This window comes from Pan paniscus, chromosome 4 (genome assembly GCF_029289425.2).
Source record: "Pan paniscus chromosome 4, NHGRI_mPanPan1-v2.0_pri, whole genome shotgun sequence".
Lineage (NCBI taxonomy): Eukaryota > Metazoa > Chordata > Mammalia > Primates > Hominidae > Pan > Pan paniscus.
In genome coordinates this window covers 46,957,192-46,984,323 of record NC_073253.2, presented here as the reverse complement: position 1 = coordinate 46,984,323, position 27,132 = coordinate 46,957,192, and the positions used below count along the sequence as shown (strand labels likewise).

Sequence of the window (27,132 nt, the reverse complement as noted above, 5' to 3'; positions counted from 1 at the left end):
GATTCTGTTCATATCTCTTTAACTAAAGTAAGCTAAGTACTTACAGTTTTGATAAACTCCCTATGCCTTCATTGCACTTATATGCCCCTTTTATATGGAAAAATCTCTAGTAAATATTTCAGTGGTGATGAACTGTTTTCATAATTTGACTCACTGGAAGTGAGATCATGAGATTTGGAATTGCAGATACATGCATTTCAACTTCCATCAGCAAAACCTATTAATAATTGTTCCACATTCTTTTACTGCTGCAGAAAAAAAATTATTTTTGGTCCCAACTTATTTTTCTCTTGATTGCATGCCATCGTCTTCTCCTTATTAATTAAATAATGCACCTCTTACAAACTATTCTTATTCTCTCTTGTTTGGGTATTCTTATCCTTGAATCAGTGGATAGCTTTCTGGACTCTGTGAATTCCCTGAAATTGTATATAAACATGTATGCATGTTGCTCTCTCATGGACCTTCTCCCTCTTCCTAAATCTTAGGCTTCTTGTGGTACTGTGATCTGCCTGACACTTGTTCATTATGGAGTACCTAATGGCAAAGTGGCCACATGTGGAGACTGCTGAGTTCAGTGCTTCCCAAACCAAGTGGTAGTAGTTTGTCTTTATATTAAGAGGTATTCTTCTAATTTAAATAATGTATGAATGTCTTTAAAAGAAAAAAATCCATACCCACAATGTTGACTTATATAGTTTTTATTTTAATGATACTTTTTTTGCTTTTATTTATTTTTTTGAGATGAGGTCTTGCTGTGTTTCCCTGGGTGGTGTTGAACTCCTGGCTTCAAGTGATCCTCCAACCTCAGCCTCCTGAGTAGCTGAGATTACAGGCATGAGCCACCACACCTGGCTTTAATGCTACTTTGTTTATAAAGAAAAAAGTCAGATATAAACTTCTGTGTTTAACAGTTTTTCTGCTAAAACAATTTAAAATAAATACAACATAATTGCAAAAAAAGCATGTAAAGTAACAATATGAATTTAATATTGCATATTAATGATGATACTCTGCTGAGACTAAATCACCCTTTACAATATGAATATACTATTGACTACTCTGGCAGAGGCTTCCTTTATTTTATTTTATTTTATTTTATTTTATTTTATTTTATTTTTATTTTTTGAGTTGGTATAGTTATCATAGGCAATCTCAATTCTCCTATAACTTTTCTGATACAAAGCCTTTAGTGATGATTCCATGGTATTCCATAATATCATTTGGTCCTCGCTTCATTTGTGTATTAGACCACTGATCTTTTCTCATTAGCTCAGGGAAATTGAAGTAGTAATATTTAGCCAACTTGATTATTAGCACATATGAAACATGGCACTGAAATCATGGGGCAGTCTGAAGTTAAAGGATAGTAATCATACATTTCCTGTTTTGTAAGACTGTTAACGACACGGCAACAAAAATTTAAAAAATGTATTAAGTATTCATATATCCCTGAATTTTTTTTTTCAGATTGCAGTTTGAGGAAGACTGGCATAGCATATACCAAGAGTAAGAATTGGTGCAGATTACTTTTAGTGGATTAACTGCATAAACCTAAGCTTTGCATTTTTTGGTATTTGGCTTTGGCTGTCTCTTTTTCTAAACCCAGCCTTGCTCTTAGCTGTCTCATCTGCTACAGGTAAACTAACCTGGCAGCAAAGGGGGAATTCAAAGGGTGGGGTGGCAGAGAATGTTGTCAAACCATGAGCTCTGATGAGTAAGAAGGTCTCTGCCGTCAGTGGTAACATGGGACTCTTTACTGGGTGATTCTATAATTTTTGTAAATATGTTTCCCAAAGACATATGCATTTGAAAGTGATAATTACTATAGTTAGGATCATGTCCACAGTGTTTTTTCAGTAGGTAAGGATGTCTTCCAATCTAGTTCTGCCACTTAGTAGCTGTATGACTTTGTCTCTGCTAAAATGGGAATTGTGGAAATAGGACCAATCTGAGGCTTTCGTGAGAGAGTGTATCAAAAATGCTTTTCACAGTCCTTGGCTTACACTTGGCACCAGTGGATGTTTGCTCACTCCTAATGCCACTACCAGTACTACAAGAAAAATATTCCCAGTAACGATTCTTTGAATTCATTTAACATACAGAGAATACAAGTAAAGGTCTGAGACAGGCATCGCCATTTCTCAACTTGCGGTTAGTCGTTAGATTTTGATACTATGTGGTATGATGTTTTTAGCGTAGAAGGTGGTGTATTATCATTAGCTTTTTTATGAGAGTAATTACCATCTTCTAGGGTACCTATGGAGGCCAATTATATTCGAACCTTGCAACCTCATTACTACCCTCTGAATCTGACCTTTTGCCCTTTTCCAACCTGGTTATCCCTCATTTAAATTCCCTCAGCTGTCGTTCTAGTGTGTCCTTTCTTCCCTTTCTGTCCCGGGGAAGCCTGAGGGAAGCTTGTCAGCTCAGTACTCAGTGTCCCACTTATTGCCAAAGCACTTGTAGCTGCATTTGCCACCATTGTTCTAACTGTGCTCCTCAGTTGTCAGATGCTTCTCCATAGACTTTTTTCTTTCTTTCTTTCTTTCTTTCTTTCTTTCTTTTTCTTTTTCTTTTTTTTTTTTTTGAGACAGTCTCGCTCTGTTGCCCAGGCTGGAGTGCAGTGGCACAATCTCAGTTCACTGCCACCTCCGCCTCCCGGGTTCAAGCAATTCTCCTGTCTCAGCCTCCCGAGTAGCTGGGATTACAGATGTGTGCCACCATGCCCAGCTAATTTTTGTATTTTTAGTAGAGACGGGGTTTCATCATGTTAGCCAGGCTGGTCTCAAACTCCTGACCTCAAATAATCCATTTACCTCTGCCTCCCAAAGTGCTGGGATTACAGGCATGAGCCATCGCACCCGGCCCCCGGTCTTTAATCCTAAGGTCAGGTTGCGGTGTCTCCATTTAACTGATGTGAACACCAAGGCCCAGAATGATTATTTAGCCTGCCCAGGGTCTCAAAGCTAGTAACTGACAGAGGATCCAAACTCAGTCTTTATCACTTCTTTGACAGTTCCCCTATTTTCTTGTCTTTGTGTTATTCTGGTTTCAAAACGAGAAAGTGTGAATTTGCGTTGGGCAGGGTCATGTGTTTCAAATGGACTCTATCAATGGGAACATATTTATAACAGTCTGAGTTTAATTCCTGGCTTTTCCATGTAATAGTTGCATGATCTTGGACAAGTTACTTAACATCTCTGGTCCTTACTCTCTTCACCTGTACAATGGAAATGGTCATAATGGCGTGCTTATCATTTTCATGTACGTCCCTGTGAAGAGACTACCGAACAGGCTTTGTGTGAGCAATAAAGCTTTTAATCACCTGGGTGCAGGCGGGCTAAGTCCGAAAAGAGAGTCAGCGAAGGGAGATAGGGGTGGGGCCATTTTATAAGATTTGGGTAGGTAAAGGAAAATTACAGTCAAAGGGGGTTGTTCTCTGGCGGGCAGGAGTACGGGTCACAAGGTACTCAGTGGGGGAGCTTTTGAGCCAGGATGAGCCAGGAGAAGGAATTTCACAAGACAATGTCATCAGTTAAGGCAGGAACAGTCCATCTGGATGTGTACATGCAGGTCACAGGGGATATGATGGCTTAGCTTAGGCTCAGAGGCCTGACAATCATGGGTTGTTACAAAGATTAAATGAAGTAATATTTGTAAATGCACCTTAAACAATACCTGATGAATATTACCCTTTATGTGGGTATGTTAAATAACAATAAAAATGACTTCAAATTATAAATCAATGAAAAACTCTTTTTAAAATTTCTTTTCCCAGCATCATCTTTTTCTTAGATAACCTTCAGCACTGAACTCCTTATTACTCAGCCCTTTCTCCTGGATGCCCTCTCTCCTCCTCACTACAGTGCGGCTTTAATTAAATCTCCCACTGCTTTCTTTCTCTTTAATCACTCTGCAAAGGACAAATTCCAGTAAGCTTTCACTCATTGGAGGTGGAAGGACAAGAATCCAGGCTTTACCATGGGAAATACAGAGAGGTACTCATGTTATTTTAAAACACTTACGGTACTTTACTATTTAATAAATATTTAAGCCCCTACTGTATGTCAAGCACTGCACATTTAGGTGTGAAAAATATTGGGGAGGTACAGTGAACAGGACAGACATGGCCCCTTCTAAACTTCGTAAGTACTCATTCAAATTAGGAGAACAAAATCCCTCTCACCAGAAGGACTAAGGGGTACCTCAGTGCACGCTCATATGTACTGCTTCATTTATTGCACTATCAAACTGTCTTCCCATCTTTGAATCTCCAAGACCTTAAAGTATATGGCACCTAGTAGGCATGGAACAAATGTTAATGGTGTAATGGATCGGGCATTTATTTTGGTGCATAGTAGGATAACATTTTCTTCCCCTTTTGCTAACCACTTTCTCCTCCAATTACTTAGTAATCCTCCTCTCCTTACAGAAATTCTTTCAGGTTTTGTGACCTGTATTTTCTTTAGCCATTACTACACTATTTTTAACAAGGGTAGACATATGTTTCTATATTTGCTCTTCTTTTACAGGTTTTTATGTAGTACATTCATCTACTCATTTTTTTCAACTATTCATTTTTTTCTAGGTAAGTTAGAATCATGGTTGAGGTTCTCCCTTCATGCTGTATTTCCCTAAGGTGCATATTAAAAGTATACATTTTATTTAGGAGAAAGTGTCATCCTGTGGCATCTAATTTTTTCTTCCAGAAACATTTTCTATATTCAGTCTAATGACACTGGTATTAGTTTCTCTTTCTAAAGTGTTTTCTTTTCCTTGTAGTTAACCCATATTTTTTTTATGATTATACCCTTTATTTTAGTTTTGTTTTTATGTTAATAGTTTCTTTTATACCACCTTTTCTTGTTGTCATTGGCAGCAAAACTGGAATTTTATATTTTTCTGTGGGATCCATTCAGGGCACTTAGCTGTTATATTTATATTAATTCTAATAGTTTTTCGGTTGAGTCTGTTTGGTTTTCTAGATACAAAATTGTGTACAAATAATGATAATTTTTCATCTTTTTCAATACTTTTACCTCTTTTAGAACTGTCATATTGCCTAGAATCTTATTCCAAATCAGCATTACATAATGATTATGGTAGATGTTTTTTTCTTATAATGCTTTTACTGCCTTATTAAGATAAATCTAGACTGTTAGTGTAAAATATGCTCTCTAGTATAAGAAATATTAAAACTTAAAATGCCATATAACTGAAAATTGGTTTTTAGTTACATGGTAATTTTGTCACATAGTGCCTTGTTCATATTTAAGCTTCTTGCTATCCAGAAAGAGAAAATGGCTTCAAGATGAGAAAAAATTGCCAGAATTTAATGGACCTGTATCTTTTAATCAGAAGAACACTGTCTAATTGGCTTTACAATGGTAATGATTGTGTTCTATTCATGAGTTTAAAGAGGAGTTGGGCAAAGGTCCACCAGGCTGTCTGTTGAAAACCCAGGGGGACCTTCACCCTGGGAACAGGGCCGAATCTGAGATACACCAAGTTACACCTAAACCGTAACCAGCCTTGACTCAGCTCAGCCATGACTGCACTAAGGTGATCAATTCTCTATCTGCCTATATGAGGAAGAGTAACACCCTCTTGTAGAAAATAACATCCCTTAGAGCATGTGTTCTCAGTAGGCACAAGATTGGTTCTTCCAGTGTGAAACAAATATTAAATGGTACAGTGATTTGTGGACCTTCAAAAACCCACAACGCATAATCAGATACAACTGGCAGGTTGGGGAAATGAGTAACAAAAAGTCTATTAAAGTTCTTTATGGAGATAATAGCTAAAAATAAAGGTTGGGGAACACTGATTTAGAGCCTTTTCAGTTTTTTAGTATAATACCTGATAATTAAAAGTTATGGATATTCTAAAAGACAAAAACATGTGACCAAAAGACAGTAGACAGACAATATAATGTGCATTTGCAATTTTGCTCCAGAGATTGGAGTTAGAACATATGGACTTAAAAATACATAATTAATGTTAACTTATATTAATCAGTTAACAAAATATGTAAAAGAAAAACAGATGGAAATTTGGAAAATTTCATCAGAGAATTGAAATTTGTGAAGAGAGAAACAAATAGAAAACTGAAAAGCATAGTATCTGAAATGAAGAACTCTCTGGATGGGTTTAAAGTTAAACACAGTGGAAGACAGGGTTAGTAAACTGGAAAACAGGTTAATAGAAAATAATCAAATTGAACCAGAGAGGAAATAATATATACATGTATTCCACTTGCAAACTGTTTGCGAAGTACCGTCTTTTTCCATATCCTTGCCAAAAATATGTATTTTAACAATGTTTATATTTTGCCAATTTCTGTGTAAAGTGATATCTCATTGTTAATTTAATTTGAATTTCACTAACAACATTTTACCTTTTCATTGTATTTTGCTAGTTAGTTATTCTTTTCTGAGAGATACCAATTCATATTTAGCCATTATGTATCCGGGGTCATTTGTATCAATTTGTAATTTTTTTCTGAGGTAATCTTTTGTCATTTCTGTTACAGATAAATTTTCTAGGTCTATATATAAAACATTTGTGATGAATATACTGTTTTATTTTACAATAAATCTGGATTTATTTGTATACAAGATACCTCAGAGATATTGCTGGGGTTTTTTTTTTTTTTCCCAGACCACTGCAGTAAAGTGACTGCAATAAAACAAATATCACAATAAAACAGCACACAACTTTTTTGATTTCCCAGTGCATATAAAAGCTATGTGTAAACTATACTGTAGTCTATTAAGTGTGCAATAGCATTCTGTCTACAAAAACAATGTACATTAGCCAGGCTGTGGTGGCTCATACCTGCAGTCCCAGCTACACAGTAGTCTAGGGCAGGAGGATGCCTTGATCCTAGGAGTACGAGGCTGCAGTGAGTTATGATCATGCTCCTACACTCCAGTGTGAGCAACAGAGCAAGACCCTGTCTCATAAATATATATATGTGTATATATATGTATATATGTATATGTATGTATATATACACACACATATCTTAATTTAAAAATACTTCATTGCTAAAAAACAAGATCCTGTGAGCCTTCAGCAAGCCATAATCTTTTTGCTGATGGAGGGTCTTGCCTTGATGTTGATGGCTGTTGATTCATCAGGGTGGTGGTTACTGAAGGTTGTGGTGACTGTGCCAATTTCTTGAAATAATTCAACAATGAGGTTGCCACAGCAATGGACTCTTTCTTTCACAAAAGATTATCTGTAGCAGTCAGTGCTGTTTGGTAGCATTTTATCTACAGTAGAACTTCTTCCATAATTGGAGTCAGCCTTCTCAAACCCTGCTATTGCTTTATCAACTAAGTTTATGTAATATTCTAAATCCTTTGGTTTTATTTCAACATTGTTCATAGCATCTTCATTAGGAGTAAATTCTACCTCAAGAAATAACTTTCTTTCTCATCCATAAGAAGCAACTCTTCATCCGTTCAAGTTTTAACATCAAATTTTAACAATTCAGTCACATCTTCAGGCTCCATTTCTAATTTTCTTTCTATTTCTACTACATCTGCAGTTCCTTTTTTCACTGAAGTCTTGAAACCCTCCCAGTCATCTGTGAGAGTTGGAATCAATTTCTTCCACACTTCTGTTTAGGTTGCTATTTTGACCTCTTTTTATGACCTTTTTAGAAGGTTTTCAATGTACTTTGCCCAGATCCATTAGAGGAATCATCATAGCCGCCATAAACTTAGGAAAAATATTTCTTAAATAACCCAACTTGGGAGTCAGAATTACTCCTTAATCCATGGGTTGCAGAGTGGATGTTTTGTTAGCAGACATGAAAACAACATTAATTTCTTTGTACATCTTCAATAGAGCTCTTGGGTGACAAGGTATGTTGCCAAAGAGCAGTAATATCTCGAGAGGAATCTTTTTTTCTGAGCACTAGGTCTCAACAGTGAACCTAAAATATTTCATAAATTATGCTGTGAACAGATATGCTGTCATCTAGGCTTTGTTGCTCTATGTATGGAGCACAGGCAGAGCAGATTTACCATAATTTTGAAGGGCCTTGGGATTTTCAGAATGGTAAATGAGCATTGGCATCAACTTAAAGTCACCAGTTGCATTAGTTCCTAAAGAGGGAGTCAGGCTGTCCTTTGAAGTTTTGAAGTCAGGCATTGACTTCTCCTTGCTAGCTATGAAAGTCCCAGAAGGCTGTATTGTCTACATTGATAACATGTTGTTTAGTGTAGCTAGATCTTCTGGACATCTTGCTGCAGCTTCTACATCAGCACTTGCTGCTTGTACTTTTATGGTATGGTGATGGCTTCTTTCCTTAAACCTCTGCTAGCTTCCATCTTACACAGCTTCCTCAACCCTCTTGGCTCTCATAGAATTGAAGAGAATTAAGACTTTGCTCTAGGTTAGGCTTTGGCTTAAGGAAATGTTGTGGCTGATACAATCCTCTATTCACACCACCAAAACTTTCTTCATGTCAGCAAGAAGGCTCTTTCACTTTCTTACCATTTGTGTGTTCACTGGAGTAGCACTTTCAATTTCCTTCAAGAACTTTTCCTTTGCATTTACAACTTCACTACCTGTTTGGTGCAGAAGGTCTAGCTTTCCATCTGTCTTGGCTTTTGACATTCCTCATGAAACATAACCGTTTTTAGCTTTTGATTGAAAATGAGAGATGTGTGTCTCTTCCATTTTCACTTGAACACTTAGAAGCCATTGTAGGGTTACTAAATGGCCAAATTTAATGTTGTTGTGTCTCAGGAAACAGAAAGGCCCATGGAGAAGGAAAGAGATGGGGGAACGGCTGATCGACCAAACAGTCAGAACACATACAACAATTATCAATTAAGTTCATTGTCTTATATGACACTGTTTGTGGTGCCCCAAAACAGTGATAAAAATAACATCAAAGATCATTGATCATAGATTATCATAAAAGATGTAATAATAATGAAAACATTAGAAATATTGGAAGAATTACCAAAATGTGACATAGAGGCATGAAGTGAGTACATGCTGTTGGAAAGATGGTCCTGATAGATTTGCTCTATGCAGGGTTACCATACATCTTCAATTTGTTAAAAAATGCAATTTTCTGCAGAGCACAATAAAACTAGGTATGTCTATTCTGAAAATTATACTGGAAGACTAAGATGATAAAAAATTAGCTTTCACAACATATTCTAAACAACATTGATAAGCATATAGTTATTATGTTCTATATTCCAGACTGTCATACATGTTTGTATGTGCATGTTTCTGATAGTACCCATGGTAATTTAGCTTGATGACAAAAGCTGATGGGGAATCCCAGTTAAGTTTCTTCATGACCACCTCCTTGGTCTTGGATTGATTATGTCAGGTTACTTTATGCTTAAAAATTAATATAACCATTGTCTGACTTGCAAATTTAAAAGTTATTTAGGTATAACTAGCTAGTGGCTGTCATGCAGTGTGAAATATCACTGTTGATGCTGATATGAGAATGTGGGTGAAAGAGAGAGTGAGCATGTTGTACCCTTCCAGATCTAAAGCTGTTTGATTATTGGCATACATGTGTACAGAAAAATGTTTATTGATCTCTTCCTGTCATGATAAAGTAGCCATGATCAATGTCATGCTTCCAATGTTTGAATAAGGGTAGTTATGTCATGAATGATAGTATAACATAAGGATTAGTTCTTTTGCCTTTGGAGGTTGACTGTCTTAGTCCATTCAGGCAAGTATAACAAAATGTATAAGCTGGGTGGCTTATAAACAGAAACTTATTTCTTACATTTCTGATGACTGAGAAGTCCAAGATCAAGATGCTGGAAGATTCTGGTGAGGGGCTCTTTCCTGTTCATAGATGGCCATCTTCTTGCTGTGTCTTCTTCATATGGCTATAGGTAGAAAGCGGTGTGGCAGCTCTTTGGGGCCTCTTTTATAAGGTACTGATGCCGTTTATGAGGGTCCTGCCATATGACCTAATCACCTTCCCCTTCCAAATACCATCATATTGGGGGGTAGGATTTTGGTGAAATGCAAACATTCAAACCATAGCACTGGCCGTCTTCATTCTACCTCTTATCACCCCACTTAACATTAGAAGAGTTAAGTATCCCTTCTGTGTCTTAATTTCATTACTGGTGAAATGAGGTTGATAATAGTATCTACCTCACTGAATTAAATGTGATAATGCACATTGGGTGCTAGCCCAGAGCAACCATTTATAAATGGAAGCTATGGTTAGTATTTCTAGCAAAAATGCATGTTCTCCTTGTGTTTAGTGTACAGGGTATTAAACAAGACTCTGAGATAAAGGAATATTTAAAGGTGCTTCCCCATTTTATAAAGTTAATTTTTTTAAGCAAGCATTGAGTACAGGGAAGTTTCAGGAGCCTAAACAGATCTTTTCATTATCCCATGTACTCTATAGCATACAGTTGAAATCTATTTATATAAAATTAAGATAGTAGCAAATTTCAAGAGGCTCATTTGTTTAATGGAACAGCTTGGTGAATGCATTTCTCCAAGTTTTGTGTTTAAGCAAGAATTATTACTAATAGTACTTAAAACTTTTTAGTATTTATTTGAATAACTTTATTATCTCTCCAGGAACACTAGGATATCAATTACAGTGCTGGGAAATGTGTGCTCAGAGAAAAAAAGTGCTGCCTTTTCCCTGTGGTAGCATTCTGAAAGGTTTTGAGGCTACACTTGATGAGCATGCCTTTTTTTCCCAAAGAATCAAAGTTAGAGCATGATAAATGAAAGAAATTTCAAAATCATTATGCAAGGTGTGTTTTGTATTCACTGGTCTTCTCTGATGAGTCAATTTCCATTTTTAAGGAATCTCAAGCATTCTTATAACATCAGTCTTGAGTTTGACAGAGGCTGAGACTCCTTAAAGTACAGGTAACCATCTCCCCGTTCTTTGCTCTATTGATTTGTTAGAGTTGACGTGTAAAATTCCTAGTTTTAAAACATTTTGAGGGTATTTTCTGATTTTGCTATTTTTAAAAAATAGTTTACAATTCCTATTTCCTTCTGAATATCTTTGGTGCAGCTATTTGCTTTCTGCATGGCCACATGAGTTGCATTGCATCTGTTTCTAAAATAATGTGTTTAATTTTCCACCAGTACTGCAAGTTGGTCCTGAATTGCCTTATATGATAAACAAACGGGTTTGTAAAGTTGCTTCAAAGGTCACCATCTTCTACCCTTTGGTGGTGGTTCTGAGTACTTTTAAAATAAAAATCTTCAAAGCCATCTTTAGATGATACCCTTGCTTTCAATCATGATAATGAAATTAAAAATGTTATTAAATTGGTAGTAACTTGGCTTTAAATTGAAACTCTATATTAGCATAATAGAAGGCTCTAGAACTTCTTTCTAAATAAGACTTTCTTTGCAAGAGACAACATTTATAAAGCATCTACCAGAGTGGCATAATAAATCTCAAATCTCTTGCCTTATTTTTCTTTTTCGCTTTCTAATATGTGCTTTGTATTACTTCTGATGTCTCATCTCCCTGTAGTTATAGAAACACATAGACTTATACCTATGTTCTGTTATTAGTTTCTTATTGCTGTGTAACAATTTATTATAAACTTAATGGCTTAAAACACCCATGTATTATCTCACAGTTCTGTCAATCAGAAGCCTAGACAGGGCTCAGCTGGGTCCTCTTCCAAGCTCTCCTGGCTGTTGGCAGAATTCATTTCCTTGCGAGAGTAGAAGCGCTTCCATGTTCTTTGGGGTTAGCAGTTCTCTGATGCTTCCCCTTCTTTTAAAGGACTTATCTGATTAGGTTAGACCCACCTAGTGTAATCTCCTTTTTGATTTAGTCAAAGATGATTGACTGATAGCCTCGTTATGGGAGTCATATCCCATCCTTTCCACAGGATCTGCCCACAGTTCACAGGACCGTGGAGATTATACAGAGTGTCAGTCATTGGGGAGGTCTTGAATTTTGCCTGTCATATCCTGGGTTTTAAAAATTTTATATGGGGAAAGTCATTTAAGGAAGAAAGTAAATGAACATCTGTTGACTAGGTTGCTAGGTACAATGGTCTGACTTCCATTTTATAAATGAGTAAAACTTAAATTTGCAGAGACTGATTGGGTCAAGATATCACTGACTTAAAGGGCTGAACAGACATTCTTAGAGGCAAAAGCTCCAGTTGAGTGAGAGTCTGGTTTTTAGTTGGTTTTTCCTAAGCAGTTAAAGTTTCAAATGAACTCTTTTTAAACAGTTCACATTCCGGGGTTGTTTAAAACCTATGAACATATTTCCCCACGAAAATCATGCTGTAAATGATAAGTCCTCAGTTGGCTCCACAAAATCCAACTTTACACATACTATCAGGAAAATTATCTTCAGATTCATCCAGAACCTCTTGGGGCCTAATCCCTGTGCCCCATGAAGGTAACAGGTCTTACAGCTGCCTTTTGTGGGGACTGCCCCTCAGAGATGAAAGTAAACTATGACTCATCCAGGGACAAGGAGAAGCGCATGCCGTGCCCTTAGCTGTCTCTGTGTCTGCTGGAGGTAGGTGAAGGCACTGGCTGCATCCACTCTGATTTGGTAGGGAAAGCTTCTAACACTGAGCATTGGGATCATATTTAATTTGTCAATTAGGTAATTGTGGTATACCCTATATACAGAATCTTCCTGGCTGAATGATCTTTTATACAGAATCATTATGTAGTGATAGTAGGTTTTTAAATGGTGCCCATTAAACTTGCACATAACTTGCACAGCAGGTTATGTGCTAAACTATTTAACGAGCATTTTTATCCTTCAGCTAGTTTCTTCAACTATGTCCCTTTGAATCCGTATAAAGAGATGGCTTATAAGGTTTATTTCAAACAGATATTTGTGTGTTAGGTAGAAGGATTTCAAAATAACGCAGCCTCTCTCTTTCTCTTCTTCCCATCTTGAGTTCTCTCACGTTCTTCCTGTCTTTAAAATGTGCTTGAGAAAAGAGGGAGAAACATGAACAATTCCCAGGGAATCCCCACAGGAAGGAGGAGCCACTCTCAAACTGAAATTATTGAAGAGAACCATCATGCTGCTCATGACTGGAATACAGAGGAGCTGTGTGTGTGGAAGGTCAGGCAGAAGGTGACTGAAAAGGAAATAAGTCAGAGGAAGGAATATTTGGTTTTATTTTTCTTTAACTCTTTTTGTTGCTTTGGTCTTTATTTTTATATCTCAGTTTCATGCTTTGTGACTTAAATGGAATTATTGAACTTCTTTATAGCTCTTACGAACAAGATATTGATGTTTGCCTAAATTTAGACCTTTCCTAATTCTAAATTTTAGTTTCTTTTCATTTACTGCCTCAGGTAAAATAAATAAATAAATGAATTCTATTCCCTTTTGATCTTCATTTCAGGTTATTCAAAATGTATTGCTGACAGCCTTCAAAGGAATGATACAGGCATTGGATGTTTTATTCAGTATATTGCTGCTCTGCCCTTTTGTGCAGCTATTCAAATTGCTATAGAAGTGCCTGAAAGGTTGTCATGGGTTTTGCCAACAGTAAATGACAAGCGGTAATATATATGGTGAATGTTCCAGGTGTATTGGAAATTACCATTGCAGCTTCTATTTCATGGAAGTTTGTTTTTCACGTAATGCTAAAAGTTCAGTCTAAATTCTTTAGTCAGATAGATTCAGGTCTTATCTCACATGTAATATGTGGAGTAAAAATAATTCAGAATGCATTATGAGTCGGGAATGCATAAAAGCACATAGTAACTTTTAAAACAGATTGTTTTTAATAATTCTGTGCCTTTGGGACAAATGACATTCTTTTTTTTATGCCCTCCCCACTTTAGACGTCCACTTTCTTTTTCAGTGGCTGCAGTGAAACTTTGGAAGATCATTACCTTAGTGCCCCCTAATGAGATGTAAATAAAATGAATGATTACAGCTTGATTATGGTCCAGTATTTATGAGGCTCCTGGCAACTTGCTGCATAAATTTAAGTATGTGAGTAAATTCTCTTAGGGACAGTCAATGTGAGAGTATTTTATTTTTCTTTCTTATTTTTTATGATGTACTAATTCTTTTCACCTCTGGATTCTTTATTGTTGTTTCTGCCCTAGAAGAAGTAGGACCGTGGAAAATGAGCATATTTTTTCTGCATGACTTTTATGGTCCCTGTAGGGTTTGGACCAGAGCTGAGTTGCTGCCTGATCCTGACATGTCAAGGAACATTGAAATAAAGGAATATGGTTTGTTTTCTTTTCTTCCTGTGCTCTATCCATCTCCCTACAAAGAAAAATGTATGAACATTTCTCTCTTCTGCTTTTTCTTATAAAGCACATCAAGTTTCCAGTCTGAGCTTTTGTGGCAATCACAGTGTAATGGGTTAACAGTCTTCTCTGATTCTTCGAGGTTTTGAGTATTTTAAGCTTTTTACTTTGCCATCTAGATATTGGAAGCTAACCTCCCACTCACTTTACTACTCAACGCTGCTTCTCTGTGCAGCCTCTTTCTAGAATTGTTATTATAGTGAAATATCCATAGGAGTCTCTTCCTTGCCTTATATAATCCTCCTCCGACCTGCAAAGCATTTCCCCATGGCAGGAGACAGATTTTTCCTAAAGCTTGCACATGTTGGCAAAGCCTGGTTGGGTAGTGTATCCCGGACCCCACAGGAAAAGTAAGTTGATTTTTTATTTAGATTTGAGATCATGGGTACATTTGAATTCTTAATGTTGGGTCTCAAGAATTTCCCCTCTTTAGAGTCAATAGCTGATGATGTGAGGAGGCAGCATGAGATTGAAATTGGTAAAGATACATTAATACTTATTTAATAATCTCACATTGCCTGGAGACTTTTTAAAAAATCTAATCTCTTTCCCCTGCAAAATACAAAGGAAAATAGAGTTTCTGGATGACAGTATTCTCATATAAAGTGGACTGTCTGTCTTATGCACAAGCCAAGTGTCACAGGTTCCATTCCATCCTGCATACCCTGCATATAAAGAAGGAGTGGGTGATGAAGGAGGCTGGCAGCTTAAAGACTTAAACAGGCTGAGGGACTAAGTTCCCAAGTTGGCTGAGCAGATAGAAAAGGAAAGGCAAGACGAGAACCCGTGCCACATTCCGAATTGGATTACCTGTTACAGAGCCAAAGACCGAGTTCCAAAGAACCAAAGTTGGAGTGTGAGGATGATAAGATATGTGTGCAATCTGATTCCAGATTTTAGATTATCTAGAAAGGGGAAGGCATTACTAGCGTTCATATATAAAGTCTCTGTGTAGTATCATCAGAGATTGCTCTTCAGTAGCTCTCTGCTTGTTTGGTTACCGAATTATCCAAACATGTGCTCTTATACTTCTTTTCCACTTCTTGAAACCCAGAGCCTTTTGTTGTCCCCCTGCTCCCCAAGCTTAGGTAGGGCACAGCAAAGTCCCTCAGCCTGTCCTTTTCAGGGCAGCTTGCACCATTCCTCCACAGCACTTTCCAACCCATATAACTACTCTTGGTACTCACAAGCCATGTCGCTGGGCTTTAAAATGCCATCTGTGTCCACTGGTGCGGCTGGAGCTGAGTAAAACATGGCAAGCTGGACTTCTTAAGATGGCCCAGAGTAATTTGAATTTCTCTAGTCAAGAATGGGTAAATAAGCCATCTGGAAATAGTCTCCCAGTTTAATTTAACACCCCTTGTGACTATACTTTTAGTAATCTTTGTTAGCTAATTAGCTCTTTGCTTTGTCAAGTATTTATTGAGTGCCCATTCTGTGTGCGAGCATGGTGTTAAGCACTTAATATAAAACAGTGACTATAAAGACATGTGACTCCTGCCTTCATGGGACATTTAATTCACACCCCCCAACAATTTTTTAATAGCACTTTTGAAAACATTGCATAAAGTCAGATATATATATATTAGATATACGTGCCAAAAGGTAAGCTGGAGGTACTTGTCAAAGAACTATGAATGCAAACAATAACAAATAGACAAAAATATTAAATTAATGAATACATTACCTGGAAAAATACTACTGGAATTGTTTTGTCAAACAACTTGTCCATACTATGATCTGGAAAAGCACAGCTTACTACAGTAGAAAGAATGCAGTAGTTGGAGTCAGAACTGATTTCAAGTCCCAGCTCAATCACTTATTAACTGTTGATGTTGGGCAACGATATGGTTTTGCCCTGTGTCCCCACCCAGATCTCGCCTTGAATTGTAATGATCCCTACATGTCAAGGGCAGGACCAGGTGGAGATAATTGCATCATGGTGGTTTACCTCATGCTGTTCTCATGGTAGTGAGTGAGTTCTCGTGAGATCTGATGGTTTTATTATATAAGGGGCTTCCGCCTTCACTCGGCACTTCTTTTTCCTGCTGCAATGTGAAATAGAATGTGTTTGCTTCCCCTTCCGCCATGATTGTGAGTTTCCTGAGGCCTCCCAAGCCATGCTGAACTGTGAGTCACTTAAACCTCTTGTCTTTATAAATTACCCAGTCTCAGGTATGTCTATTAGCAGAGTGAGAACAGACTAATACAGGCAAGTAATTAATTATTTTGGTCACAGATAGTCTGTAAAAATTATCCCTTTAAGATTCTGTGTTTTCTGTTATACTTAGGGTTCTATATTTTCCCATGGATTTGTCTTTTAATCCTAGTTTTCGTGGTTCTGATTTAATTTACTTTTAGTTTTCTACTTTGCTTCATTTGTTGGTTTAACAAAAAGTTACTGAGTAGTCTGCGTATGTGTGTATTCTTATGTATTGCCTCAAATCCTAGATGGCATGATGCTGAGTATAAATAACTTTTTTAAAGAGGGAGTATATTTGAGAAGTGTCTGAAAGCTGTAAAACCTCTAAAATAGATTCTTTGCTTTACGAGAGCTGTAGCTTGAGACTTTGAGGAATCCCCAAATTCACAAGCTTGGAGAATTTTCACAAACTGCAACCAGCACATAGGAAACAGAACATGATTCTTGCCTTAGAACTCCCCTTTGAAAATCCTGCCACTACCTCACCCCACCCTACCCCATATTCCACCACCTTAACCACTGTCCTGACTCTAATAGCATAGGTTGCTATTAGAACTTGAAGTCATATATATGAGTAGAGTCACAGTGTAAGTAAACTAGTATACTTTTTTTTTCTTTTTTTTCTTAGTTGTGGGGAATATACCTAACATAAAATTTTTGTTTTAGCCATTTTTAAGCATTCAATTCTGCGCCATTAAGTACATTCACAGTTGTGTAAGTATCACTGCCATGCATCTCGAGAACTTTTTCATCTTTCCCAACTGAAACTTTTTCCATTAAACACTAACTTCCATTTCCCCTTCCCCTAGTCTCTGACAATAGCCATTCCACTTTGTCTCTATGAATTTGACTACTATAGACTAGCCAAAATAGAGTAGTACCTACCCAGAGTAGCTAGCACAACAATATTTTTCCTTTTGGGTCTGGCTTATTTCACTTAGTGTAATGTCTTCATAGTTCGTCCATGTTGTAATATGTGTCAGAATTTCTCGTCTTTTTAAGGCTGAATAATATTCTCTTGTATGGGTAATACCACATTTTGCTCATCTATTCATCTGTTAATCGAAGCCTGGCTTGCTTCCACTTTTGGCTATTGTGAATCATGCTGCTGTGAAAATGGGTATATACATATCTGAGTTCCTGCCTCCATTTCTTTGGGTGTATACCCAGAAGTGGAATTGCCAGATCATATGGTAATTCTGTGTTTAAGTTTCTGAGAAGCTGCCATACCATTTTCTGCATTGGCTGCACCATTTTACATTTCCGCAGTTATACTTCCTTTTGCTCAACATTATGCTTAACATTATGTTTGCAAGGTTCATCCACATTACTGCATGCAGTTGTGGGTCATTCAGTCTCATTGCTGTGTAGTGTTTCGTCATGTGAATGTGCCATAATGTACTTAGCCATTTTACTATTGATAAGCACTTGGGTAATTTTCAGTTTTGGGTTATTACAAGCAATGCTACTATTAGAGGGCATTTAAAAATTAGGCCTTAAGGTTCTGTAGCTTTGTTATTTTCTTATGGAAAGGAAAGCATTAAATCGAAGACATTATTTGAACAACAACTCATAAAGCTTTCAGGTTGTATCACTTGGTAATTTTTGTAGCACAAGTGATGGAATACCCAACCCATGTTATCCTAAGAAAAGGGGACTTGCTTATCCATGACTGGAAGGTTTAGTTGTCCAGCTTCCAGCAACACTGACCTTATTCCTTGCCTCCTGGCCACATCAGTCCAACCTCTGCTTTTGTCACATCTTCTTCTCTGTATCTCTTGAATCCCTCTTTTATCTTATGGGAAATCATGATTACACTGGGTCCACACAGACAATACAGAATAATCTCTTCATTTCAAGACTCTTAATCACATCAGCAAAGCCCCTTTTGTCATGTAAAATAATACATTCACAGGTTCTGGGGATTGCTACATCTTTAAAGAGGCCATTATTTTGCCTCCCATGATGTGTGTGTGTGTGTGTGTGTGTATGTATGTATGTGTGTGTGTGTGTGTGTGTGTATTTTTTCCCACTGATGAACCAATGATAATGTTCCTCTCCTTTATAACTTTGTGCTTTTCTTTGGAGTTAGTAATTGGGGTGTTTTTCTCCTTTTTAGATTTTATGTAGCTATCATGAATCCTTTCCACACTCTTCAATAGAACTATAAAACTTTTGTTGGCACTTTCTATGTTATCAAACATATCAGATAACCTGTAAGTTTTTTTCTCAAAGCCTCTTCCTGGACCCTCCATTTTTTCTGTTCCAAGCTGGACAGTGTGCTATCTAGGTCTCCTGCATGGCGGCAGTTTTTGGTGATTTTCCTCACCCTCATTAACATGGTAATTCCCTTCGTCTCTCTCCATGTTCCGCCCTTTCTTTGATCTCATGCATTTCTCTTAAATGGTTTATTTCATTGTTCATGTGGAGCATATCCTGCAGGAGCTTCTTGAGAAGAGGTGTACAGGTGGCAAACTTGACACCTTAGATGACAATGATGAACCCTCTCTGAGGAGAAAGGGACCCATGTTGTCTGGGGAAGGAAGAGAAGCAGGAGAGAAGGATGAGTGAGAGACAGATGAGGAAGAGAGGAAGATGTTTCCACCCTGGTCTTTTCTCATTATGCCTCTGTAGGCCAAAGTCATGTCTTAGTAATTTTGCTTCTTTAGTGCCTTGCCCACAGTGAACACTTAAGATATGTTCTTCAGTGAATGAACACATACAGATAGCCTCATATTTCCTGCTCTTTGAAGTGGTCGAGAGTCCTTAGAAGCCATTAGCCAGCTTCTTATAAAGACCTGCTTGAAAAAATGAACTCCAGTTATTAGAAGATGCCACCAAAATTATATCTGTTTCTTACCTCCTCATCATATAGAACATAAATCTGATCCCCTCCCCCGCCATTAACTTTTATTCTACTCTCCCTGCTTTGCCAAATGATACAATCCTTGAGACCCAAACTTGCATATGGTTCATCTTTGCATCCCTGATAATGCCATGCATTGTATAATTCTCACTAAAGATTTGTTCAATGACTTCATCACACACACAGCCTTTCTGATGTGCATTGAATGAGCCTGCCTTGTTCCACCGTCAGAGACTTTACAATCGCTGCTCCCTTTGCCTGCAGCACTCTTTCCCCGACTCTCATGACCTGGCAATTTTCATCCTGCAGATGAAGCTTGCCCATCATCTCATCTTCCCAGCCCGATCTAAAGATACTGTCTGTTCCCTGACCCGCTGCCCATCATCCTGTGATGGGAGTACCTGTCATTATCAGAAATGACCTTATGTGTGTCTTTATTTATTTTCCCTGATAAATGGAGACTCTATAGATGTACCTTTCTGTCTCATCCACTGCTGTATCACCACACCTAGAATAGGGGCTGCTGAATAAAAGTGTATTAAATGAACGATATGAGCTGTTGAGAGAATGACAATGTTAATAACTTCATCTAACATTTGCTGGCTTATGTGAGTGGTTAGAGAGCACATACACATTCACCTTCTTTAAAGTTTTCCTCAACCATGCACACTTTTTAAGAATATATAAATAATTGAACATTCAGGGAACACGATTGCCCTAAGATTTTGTGTGTTCCTTATGGATACCTTGGATCTAGAAAGGAAAGAGGTGAGAAAATATTGCACTGGGGAGATCTGTCCCTTGAATTTCATCTGAGAAATCAAAACTCGTACGTTTAAATCCTGTCTGCCCAGGTGCCTCAGACACATACAACTGGCTTTACTCTTATGTCAGCCTATTTAACTGTGCCCTCAAAATAAGCAGTGGTGAAGCTTAGTTTGTATGTAGTTTGGATCATATTGCTTTTAAGAATTCCATATCTAGGTTGCTGTTCCTGTATGGCATGGAGACCCTGATAATTAGGTTTCTGTAACTCAGAGACAGTCTGAGGCTCTGTCTATAAAAAGCCATTCCTCCTGAAAACGGGACAGAAGTATATACATACGCTAAAGTAATATTCCCCGAGAAGAAATGTGGCATGAGAAGCAAAACAGTTCGAGTGCTCCTCCCTTGCCCCATTTAAGTGCAATGAAATCAGAATCGACATGTTAAAACTAGTCAGTGATGCCGAGGGTCCTGCAGAAATTGACCCTTGTCTCTAGAGCAAGATTTCTAGAATAGCACTTTTGATTTGGGGCTGGATAATTCTTTGTTGTGGGGCAATATCTGTGTGCTATAGGATGTTTAGCGGCATCCCTGGCCTCTACTCACTACATGCCAATAGCAGCAACCCCCTTATTCCCTGCTGCAAAGAGTAAAACCAAAAATGTCTTCAGACATTGCAAAACCTGGTTGAGAACCACTACTCTAGAGAATGCATAGAAGGGATCTAGCCTTAAACCATTCCTCTGGGTTTGTTTAAACCCCATATTTCCACCATTAATGCAGCAGTGGTAGGGAAGACTCCTTAACTTCCACCTTGTCATATATATATGTCTTCTCAGTCATATCAAAGTACTGTGGTTTAAACCAATGTCCCCCCCTCAACCCACCCACCTCTACTGATAAAAACATATCACACTACTCTAGTGTAGCCTTAGGTTCCTCTTCTGCACACACGTGTATACAGCTAGTCCATGATGTATGCCTTCCAGCCGGCAAAGGTCTTTTCTGGGTCTTCATGTGGTATCTGAACATGTCCCAATTCTCCATTTTCTTAAGACCACTCTTTGAGGTCATTGCTCTGACACTGTTTAGTTATGTAACACTGTGGTGAGCTACAATTATTTAAACAATGAAAAATCTCCTGAATTGGTGGTTTCTGCAATATAGGGAGGGTCATTCATTCATTTTCAGCACATATTTATTGAATATTTATGTGGGCTGCTCTTGGCACTGGGATTAAACAGCTATAAACAACACACAACACACTTGCCTTCTTGGAGCCTACACTCTGATAGGGGAAGACAGACAATAAATAAATATATGTTAGGTGAAAAATACATCAAGATGAGAAGAAAGCCTGGGCGTGGTGTCTCACACATGTGATCCCAGCACTTTGGGAGGCTGAGGCAGGAGGATCACATGAGCCCAGGAGTTCAAGACAACCCTGGCCAACATGGTGAGACCCCATCTCTACTGAAAATATAAAAATTAGCTGCGTGTGATGGCATGTGCCTGTAGTTCCAGCTACTCAGGAGACTGAGATAGGAGAATCGCTTGAACCCTGGAGATGGAGGTTGCAGTGAGCCAAGATCATGCTACTGCACTCCAGCCTGGGCAACAGAGCAAGACTCTGTCTCAAAAAAAAAAAAAAAAAAAAAAGGGAGAAAGGCCAGATATAGTGGCTTATGCCTGTAATCCTAGCACTTTGAGAGGCTGAGGTGGGTGGATCACTTGAGTCCAGGAGTTTGAGACCAGCCTGGGCAACATAGTGAAACCCATCTCTACAAAAAATACACACACAAAAATTAGCTGGGCATGGTGGAATGTGTCTGTGGTCCCAGTTGCTCAGGAGGCTGAGGTGAGAGGATTGTTTGAATCCAGGAGGTGGAGGCAGAGGTTGCAGTGAGCCATAATAGTGCCACTGGACTCCAGCCTGGGCGACAGAGTGAAACCTTGTCTCAGAAAAAAAAAAAAAAAGAAACACTAGATGAGGGAGCCTTGTGTTTTCAAATAGGGTCAAGCAAGATGTAAAGGAAGTTCAGGAGCAGGATGTTTGGACATGTCAGGGGAGAAGAGTTCTAGGCAGTGGGAACCGTAAGTGCAAAGGGCAAGAGGCAGGAGTGTGCTTGGTATATGTGAAGGGTAGTGAGGAGTGTCAGGGAGGGAGCTGTAGAAGAGGGGATGTGGAGGTGTGGTATGAACATACCATATGGAGCTTTAGAGGCCTGGTGAGACTCTTCTTCAATTTTTTATAAGACAAAATTTCAAACATACACTGAAGTACAGAGAATAGTATAATGAACCCCTTATTTGCCTATTACCCAAGTTTAATAAATAGTAACCAAAGCCACTTTAATTCTATATACTCTTACTCCCCCTCCCCAGATCATTTGGAAGCAAACTCTATATGTATTACTTCATATGTAAATATTTTTGTATGTGTCTATGAAAGGGAATTAAAGGTGATCATGGTCCAATATTATACTTTAAAATGATTGGCTAGTTTTATCAGATATCCAAACCATGTGTGTATATATATGCACACACGTATATACATATACTCAATATATATTTCAGGCTGAAGTGTGTACATATACAATATTATGCTGATTATTTCCTAAATGCCTGATTATGTGTGTGTTTGTTTATAGTTTTATTAGTTTGATATCAGGACCCATTAAAAAGTTCATATATTACAATTAGTTGATATGTCTTTTAAGGTTTTTTTTTTTTTTTTTTTTTTTTTGGTAAAGACAGGGTCTTGCTATGTTGTCCATGCTGGTCTCGAGCTCCTGGCCTTAAGTAATCCTCCTACCTCAGCCTCCCAACATGCTGGAATTACAGGCATGAGCCACTGTGCCTGGCCTTCTTTTAAACTTTGGGTTCCCTTTCCATCTTCCCCCCCCCCCAATTAAAATTTTAAGAAACCAGGTCATTTGTTCTGACTTTCGTATCTAGCTTTTGCTGATCATGTCTCTGTGATATTGTTTAACACATTCCCTTGTCTCTAACCTGTAACTTGATATTTTGATGTAGAGGCTTAGTTGTATCCAGGGGTGCTGGAGTCTTTTTGGTAAGACTACTTCATGTGTGTTGTCTTGAGAAGTTCACAACGTCCAGGGTTTCTCTCTTTGTGATGTCAGCAGTCACTGATGATCATGGCTTAGATTCCCTGGAGTTCTTTAGAGTCTACAAAATTTTGATATTTTACGACCGCAGTTCCCCCTTTATTCACCAATTGGAATGCATCTATAAAGTGAATGATTTCCCCATCTGTGAGGTGTAACTCATAGGGAATGCAGGGGATGTGCTTGATTCTTTCCCTGTATCAGTTTTCAAGATTACTGCAGCAGTTCTCTAGCATCCTCTCAAGGTGACGTAATTTTCTCTTCTTGAACTCGTGACTTTAAACATTTGATATGTTGTAATACATTACCATTGTTGTTCCTATTGATGCTTGATTATCCCATATGGGGCCAAATGTCCTAAATTTGTGGCTTTTACTCACAGGGAAGCTGTTGGAGGATTTTGAACAGAAGAGTGACATATTCTGAAAGAGATCACTCTGGAGTTTATGTGGTCACCAAGGTGTAGAGGGTACCAGGGAGGAAGTAGACCAGTTAGGAATAATCTAGCCAAGATACAATGTATTTTGGGTCAATGTATTTTGACATTAGGTGGAAATAATGGTGGCATTCTGGATATTTTACATTGAAAGGAGGCTTATTTTGGAGTTTTGGAGGGCAGGATGGTGAGTTTTCTTTTGGGTATGTTAAATTAGGGGTAGTAAAAGGAAACAGAAGTGAAAATGTATTGCAGTCCATTGGCTATATGGAACTGAAGTTTACTTCAGAAGATCTGTGTGTAGAAGGCTATTAAATAATATTCTAATGTGTTTCCTGAGATGAAGGTCTACCTTAAAAGTTAAAGAATTTGGGGATTTCGCTTTATTTTTTGTTATAGGGTGGTAACTGATTTTTTTCTTTTCTTTATTTATCATAATCTGGCTGTGACACCCATGCTTTCGAACTTTCCCCGACCAACTTTCCTAAGGAAAGTTGAGGCCTCTTTTTTGTGTTCTATTATATCTTGTTTGTTTGTTTGAGATGGAGTCTTGCTGTGTTGCCCAGGCTGGTCTCAAAACTGCTGGACTCAAGCAGTCTTCCCGCCTCAACCTTCTGAGTAGCTGGGATCCATTATATCTTTTTAGTATTTCCTTTTGTGATGCTTTTTTCTACTAAATTGCAATTACCTTTTACATCTCTAGCTGCCTCTCTATGGAGTCAGTGACTATATTTCAAGTATGGATTTGTTACCTCCAAAGGATAAGAGGATTGGTTGGTTCTGTGAGCTCACACTGAGAGATAAGCTGGCACCTAGTTAACAATGGGCATTAACAAATGCCCCAGAGCAAGTTGATAGTTAAGGATGTAGAAAAGAGTTCTGAGAGTATCCTATAAACCTCCACTGGCCCATATGCACCTTTGTGGAGTTAGAAACAGGTAGCCCTCCAGAAGGGCACAGAGCTGAGGGAGACTTCGTGAAAATGAGAAAAATGGAGTGGAAGCAGCCCAGAGCCAGGTGCAGGCATAAAACCATGGAAAGCAGACCAGATGTTGGTTCCTACTTCCCTCCTTGCCCAGGGCACAACCTGAACAGCTACCTGTGGCATCCCTGCCTAGGCAGACCTCTGGGATAAGAGTAAATTTACAGACCAGGATCTAGTCCTATTATAGCCGCCAACTGTGTGCCCTCAGTTTCTTCATCTGTAAAAAGACAGAGTTTGACTTCATAGCCTTTGAAATATAACTGCTTGAATATACTTGCTATTTTACCGCAGTTTGGCTCTGTCTCTCTCTCTCTCTTTGCCTGTGTGTGTATGTGTGAGAGAGAAAGAGAGAGAGAGAAAGAGAGAAAGAGAAAGAGATGCCTTGTAGTACTTGAAAATTAGAATTCTTGATAAAATAAAGCTCTAATTTGTTCTAGTGTTTCTTCTCAACAAACCAGGGGTTGCCAAGTTTTAAAACATTTTAAAATGCATTAGAGGAAGTGAGTCAGTTACATTCTTCATACACTACAGTGGAAGTACACTTAGTTCCAAGTTATGAATGCTGTGAAAAATTAGGTTCTTTTAATAAATACAAGATGAAACTTTCAGGCTTTCAAAATTCATGTTCTTTCTTTCCCTCCTTATTCATATTAGATTGCTTTTGTAAAGTATACAGCACTGCGATCTTAAAAATGAGCTTTTCGAAAATAAAAATCCAAGTGCCTATCTCTTGCATTTCCAGTTGGTAGTTTCCTATCATCGGGTTTGCCTGTTCACACAAGTCTTTGCCGCACAACGGAGTCTGACTTCCCCCAAATTAATGCAGTTAGTTTATTCCTCGTTCTGATGATTGCCATATATAGAGAAAGATCTAATTATTTTTATGTGGCACTATTCCTCATTTATTTCTTAGGGACTATGAGTGATTTAGTTAACTCCACCAAGGGAAGTGTAAGACGAGCCTCCTCAGGGTGGCTGAATTCTATTCGAGAGCATCACAGGGAGGTGGGGAATAGTTGACGTGTGCTGAGATAAACTCTTTTACAAGTATGACACTGTTGCTTTATTTTTTTGCCCCAGTCTGCAGGGTGAAAAGGACTTTTCATTTCACTGAGGTGAAAAGTGGGTCTGTGAGTAGAGCGACTTTCTTTAAAAAAAAAAAAAAAAAATCAGAAACCAATTACTTGATATGCAGAGCTGCAAGCCTCGTTCCTTTAACAAAATCAGTGCAGTGTGCACTGCCGTTAACCTGAGGAAAGCAGCTGAACATCTCTTGATTACGGCTAGAGGTGGAAGGACCCAAACTTGCAGCCTCCCCCTCCCCCTCGAGAGAGTGTTAGTCCAGTCCTTTAGAGAGGTTCGGTTTGGCTCTCTGTCATCACCGGGACGCTGGCAGGGAGTGTGTGTCATGGTTACAATAGAGTGTGCTAACATATAACAACCATGAAAGCCCAGCGGGAAAGGCTACAGATTCCGGGGCTGACCTTGGAGTAAGTATTGTCTGTCTTTAATATTTTAATGCTTTCTGCATGGCACTCGCTTTCTGGCGACCAATAGCTATTTAGCATTTGTTTGTACTGACAGCCTCAGAGCACTGCAGTGTGAGGTGGAGGAACATGTCTTAAATGCATGGCATTTGGTTTCAGCTAATGTGGACACCCAGACCAGCATTTTGCATTGCAGTCAGAGGAAAAGCATTGCTGCATATTTAAAGTTACTAAACCCCAGTTCTGGAAACATCTTAACAGCTCATTGTGAAAGAATGTATCAGTAGGCCATGGTGTATCTGTCTTTTTCTCCTTCTCTCTTACTGTTTGTTTATCCCTATGTTGCCTTTTTCTAAAGAAAGGCCTCTGTCTGCATTGAATAATAGAAGACATTACAATGGATTAGAGTGCAAGAGAAGGGTTATTTGTGACGTTCATTAGATGTGATCCATGTTTTATCTGTGCAACAGAATATTAATGAACTTGGTACATTTAGAATCCTCTCTGCAGAATCTCCAGCCACCGCATGCAATGTGTTTACCTAGTTGAGCTGTGTGTTTGCTTAGCTGTTTTTTTTTTTAACCCATTAACTCATCTGACTGCCTTCTGATGTGATGTAGCTACATGAACATGTCCACATCTAATTTGTGGCGCAGAAGTTAGACATCTGTGATGCAGGAAGTGTCAGCAAATTTTTATTTTAAATCTGTTAGTCAAAGATGCAGAAGCTGTGAGTTAGTCTGTGCTGTCACACTTAAAATAATAAACAGTAAAATATAAATCCGGTAGACAAATATAAATATCCCTCTTTCTAACTTATAGCACAGATATAAAATTACATTTCAGTGAAATCTGTACAGTCCCAATAATCTCATACTGGACTGTCTCCAGAAAGAGACTGCAGAATGAGAACTGTGCTTGGTTCTGAGGATTTATTATTCCTCTTGAA

At 38.2% G+C, this 27,132-nt stretch overlaps 1 protein-coding gene across 14 annotated transcripts in view; it reads left to right on the top strand.

The window, feature by feature from the left end:
• MAST4 (microtubule associated serine/threonine kinase family member 4) overlaps positions 1-27,132 on the top strand; it is a 582,575-nt gene that overhangs the window by 345,355 nt on the left and 210,088 nt on the right. For 3 of the 14 annotated variants that reach the window (XM_055112341.2, XM_063604433.1, XM_055112340.2), the window contains exon 1: positions 16,795-26,186. The exons of the other annotated variants lie outside the window; for them this stretch is intronic. In XM_055112341.2, the coding sequence (XP_054968316.1) occupies positions 26,140-26,186 (47 nt within the window). In that variant the 5' untranslated portion in view covers positions 16,795-26,139. Of the gene's footprint in view, positions 1-16,794; positions 26,187-27,132 lie in introns of those variants that run through there. 14 annotated transcript variants of the gene reach the window in all.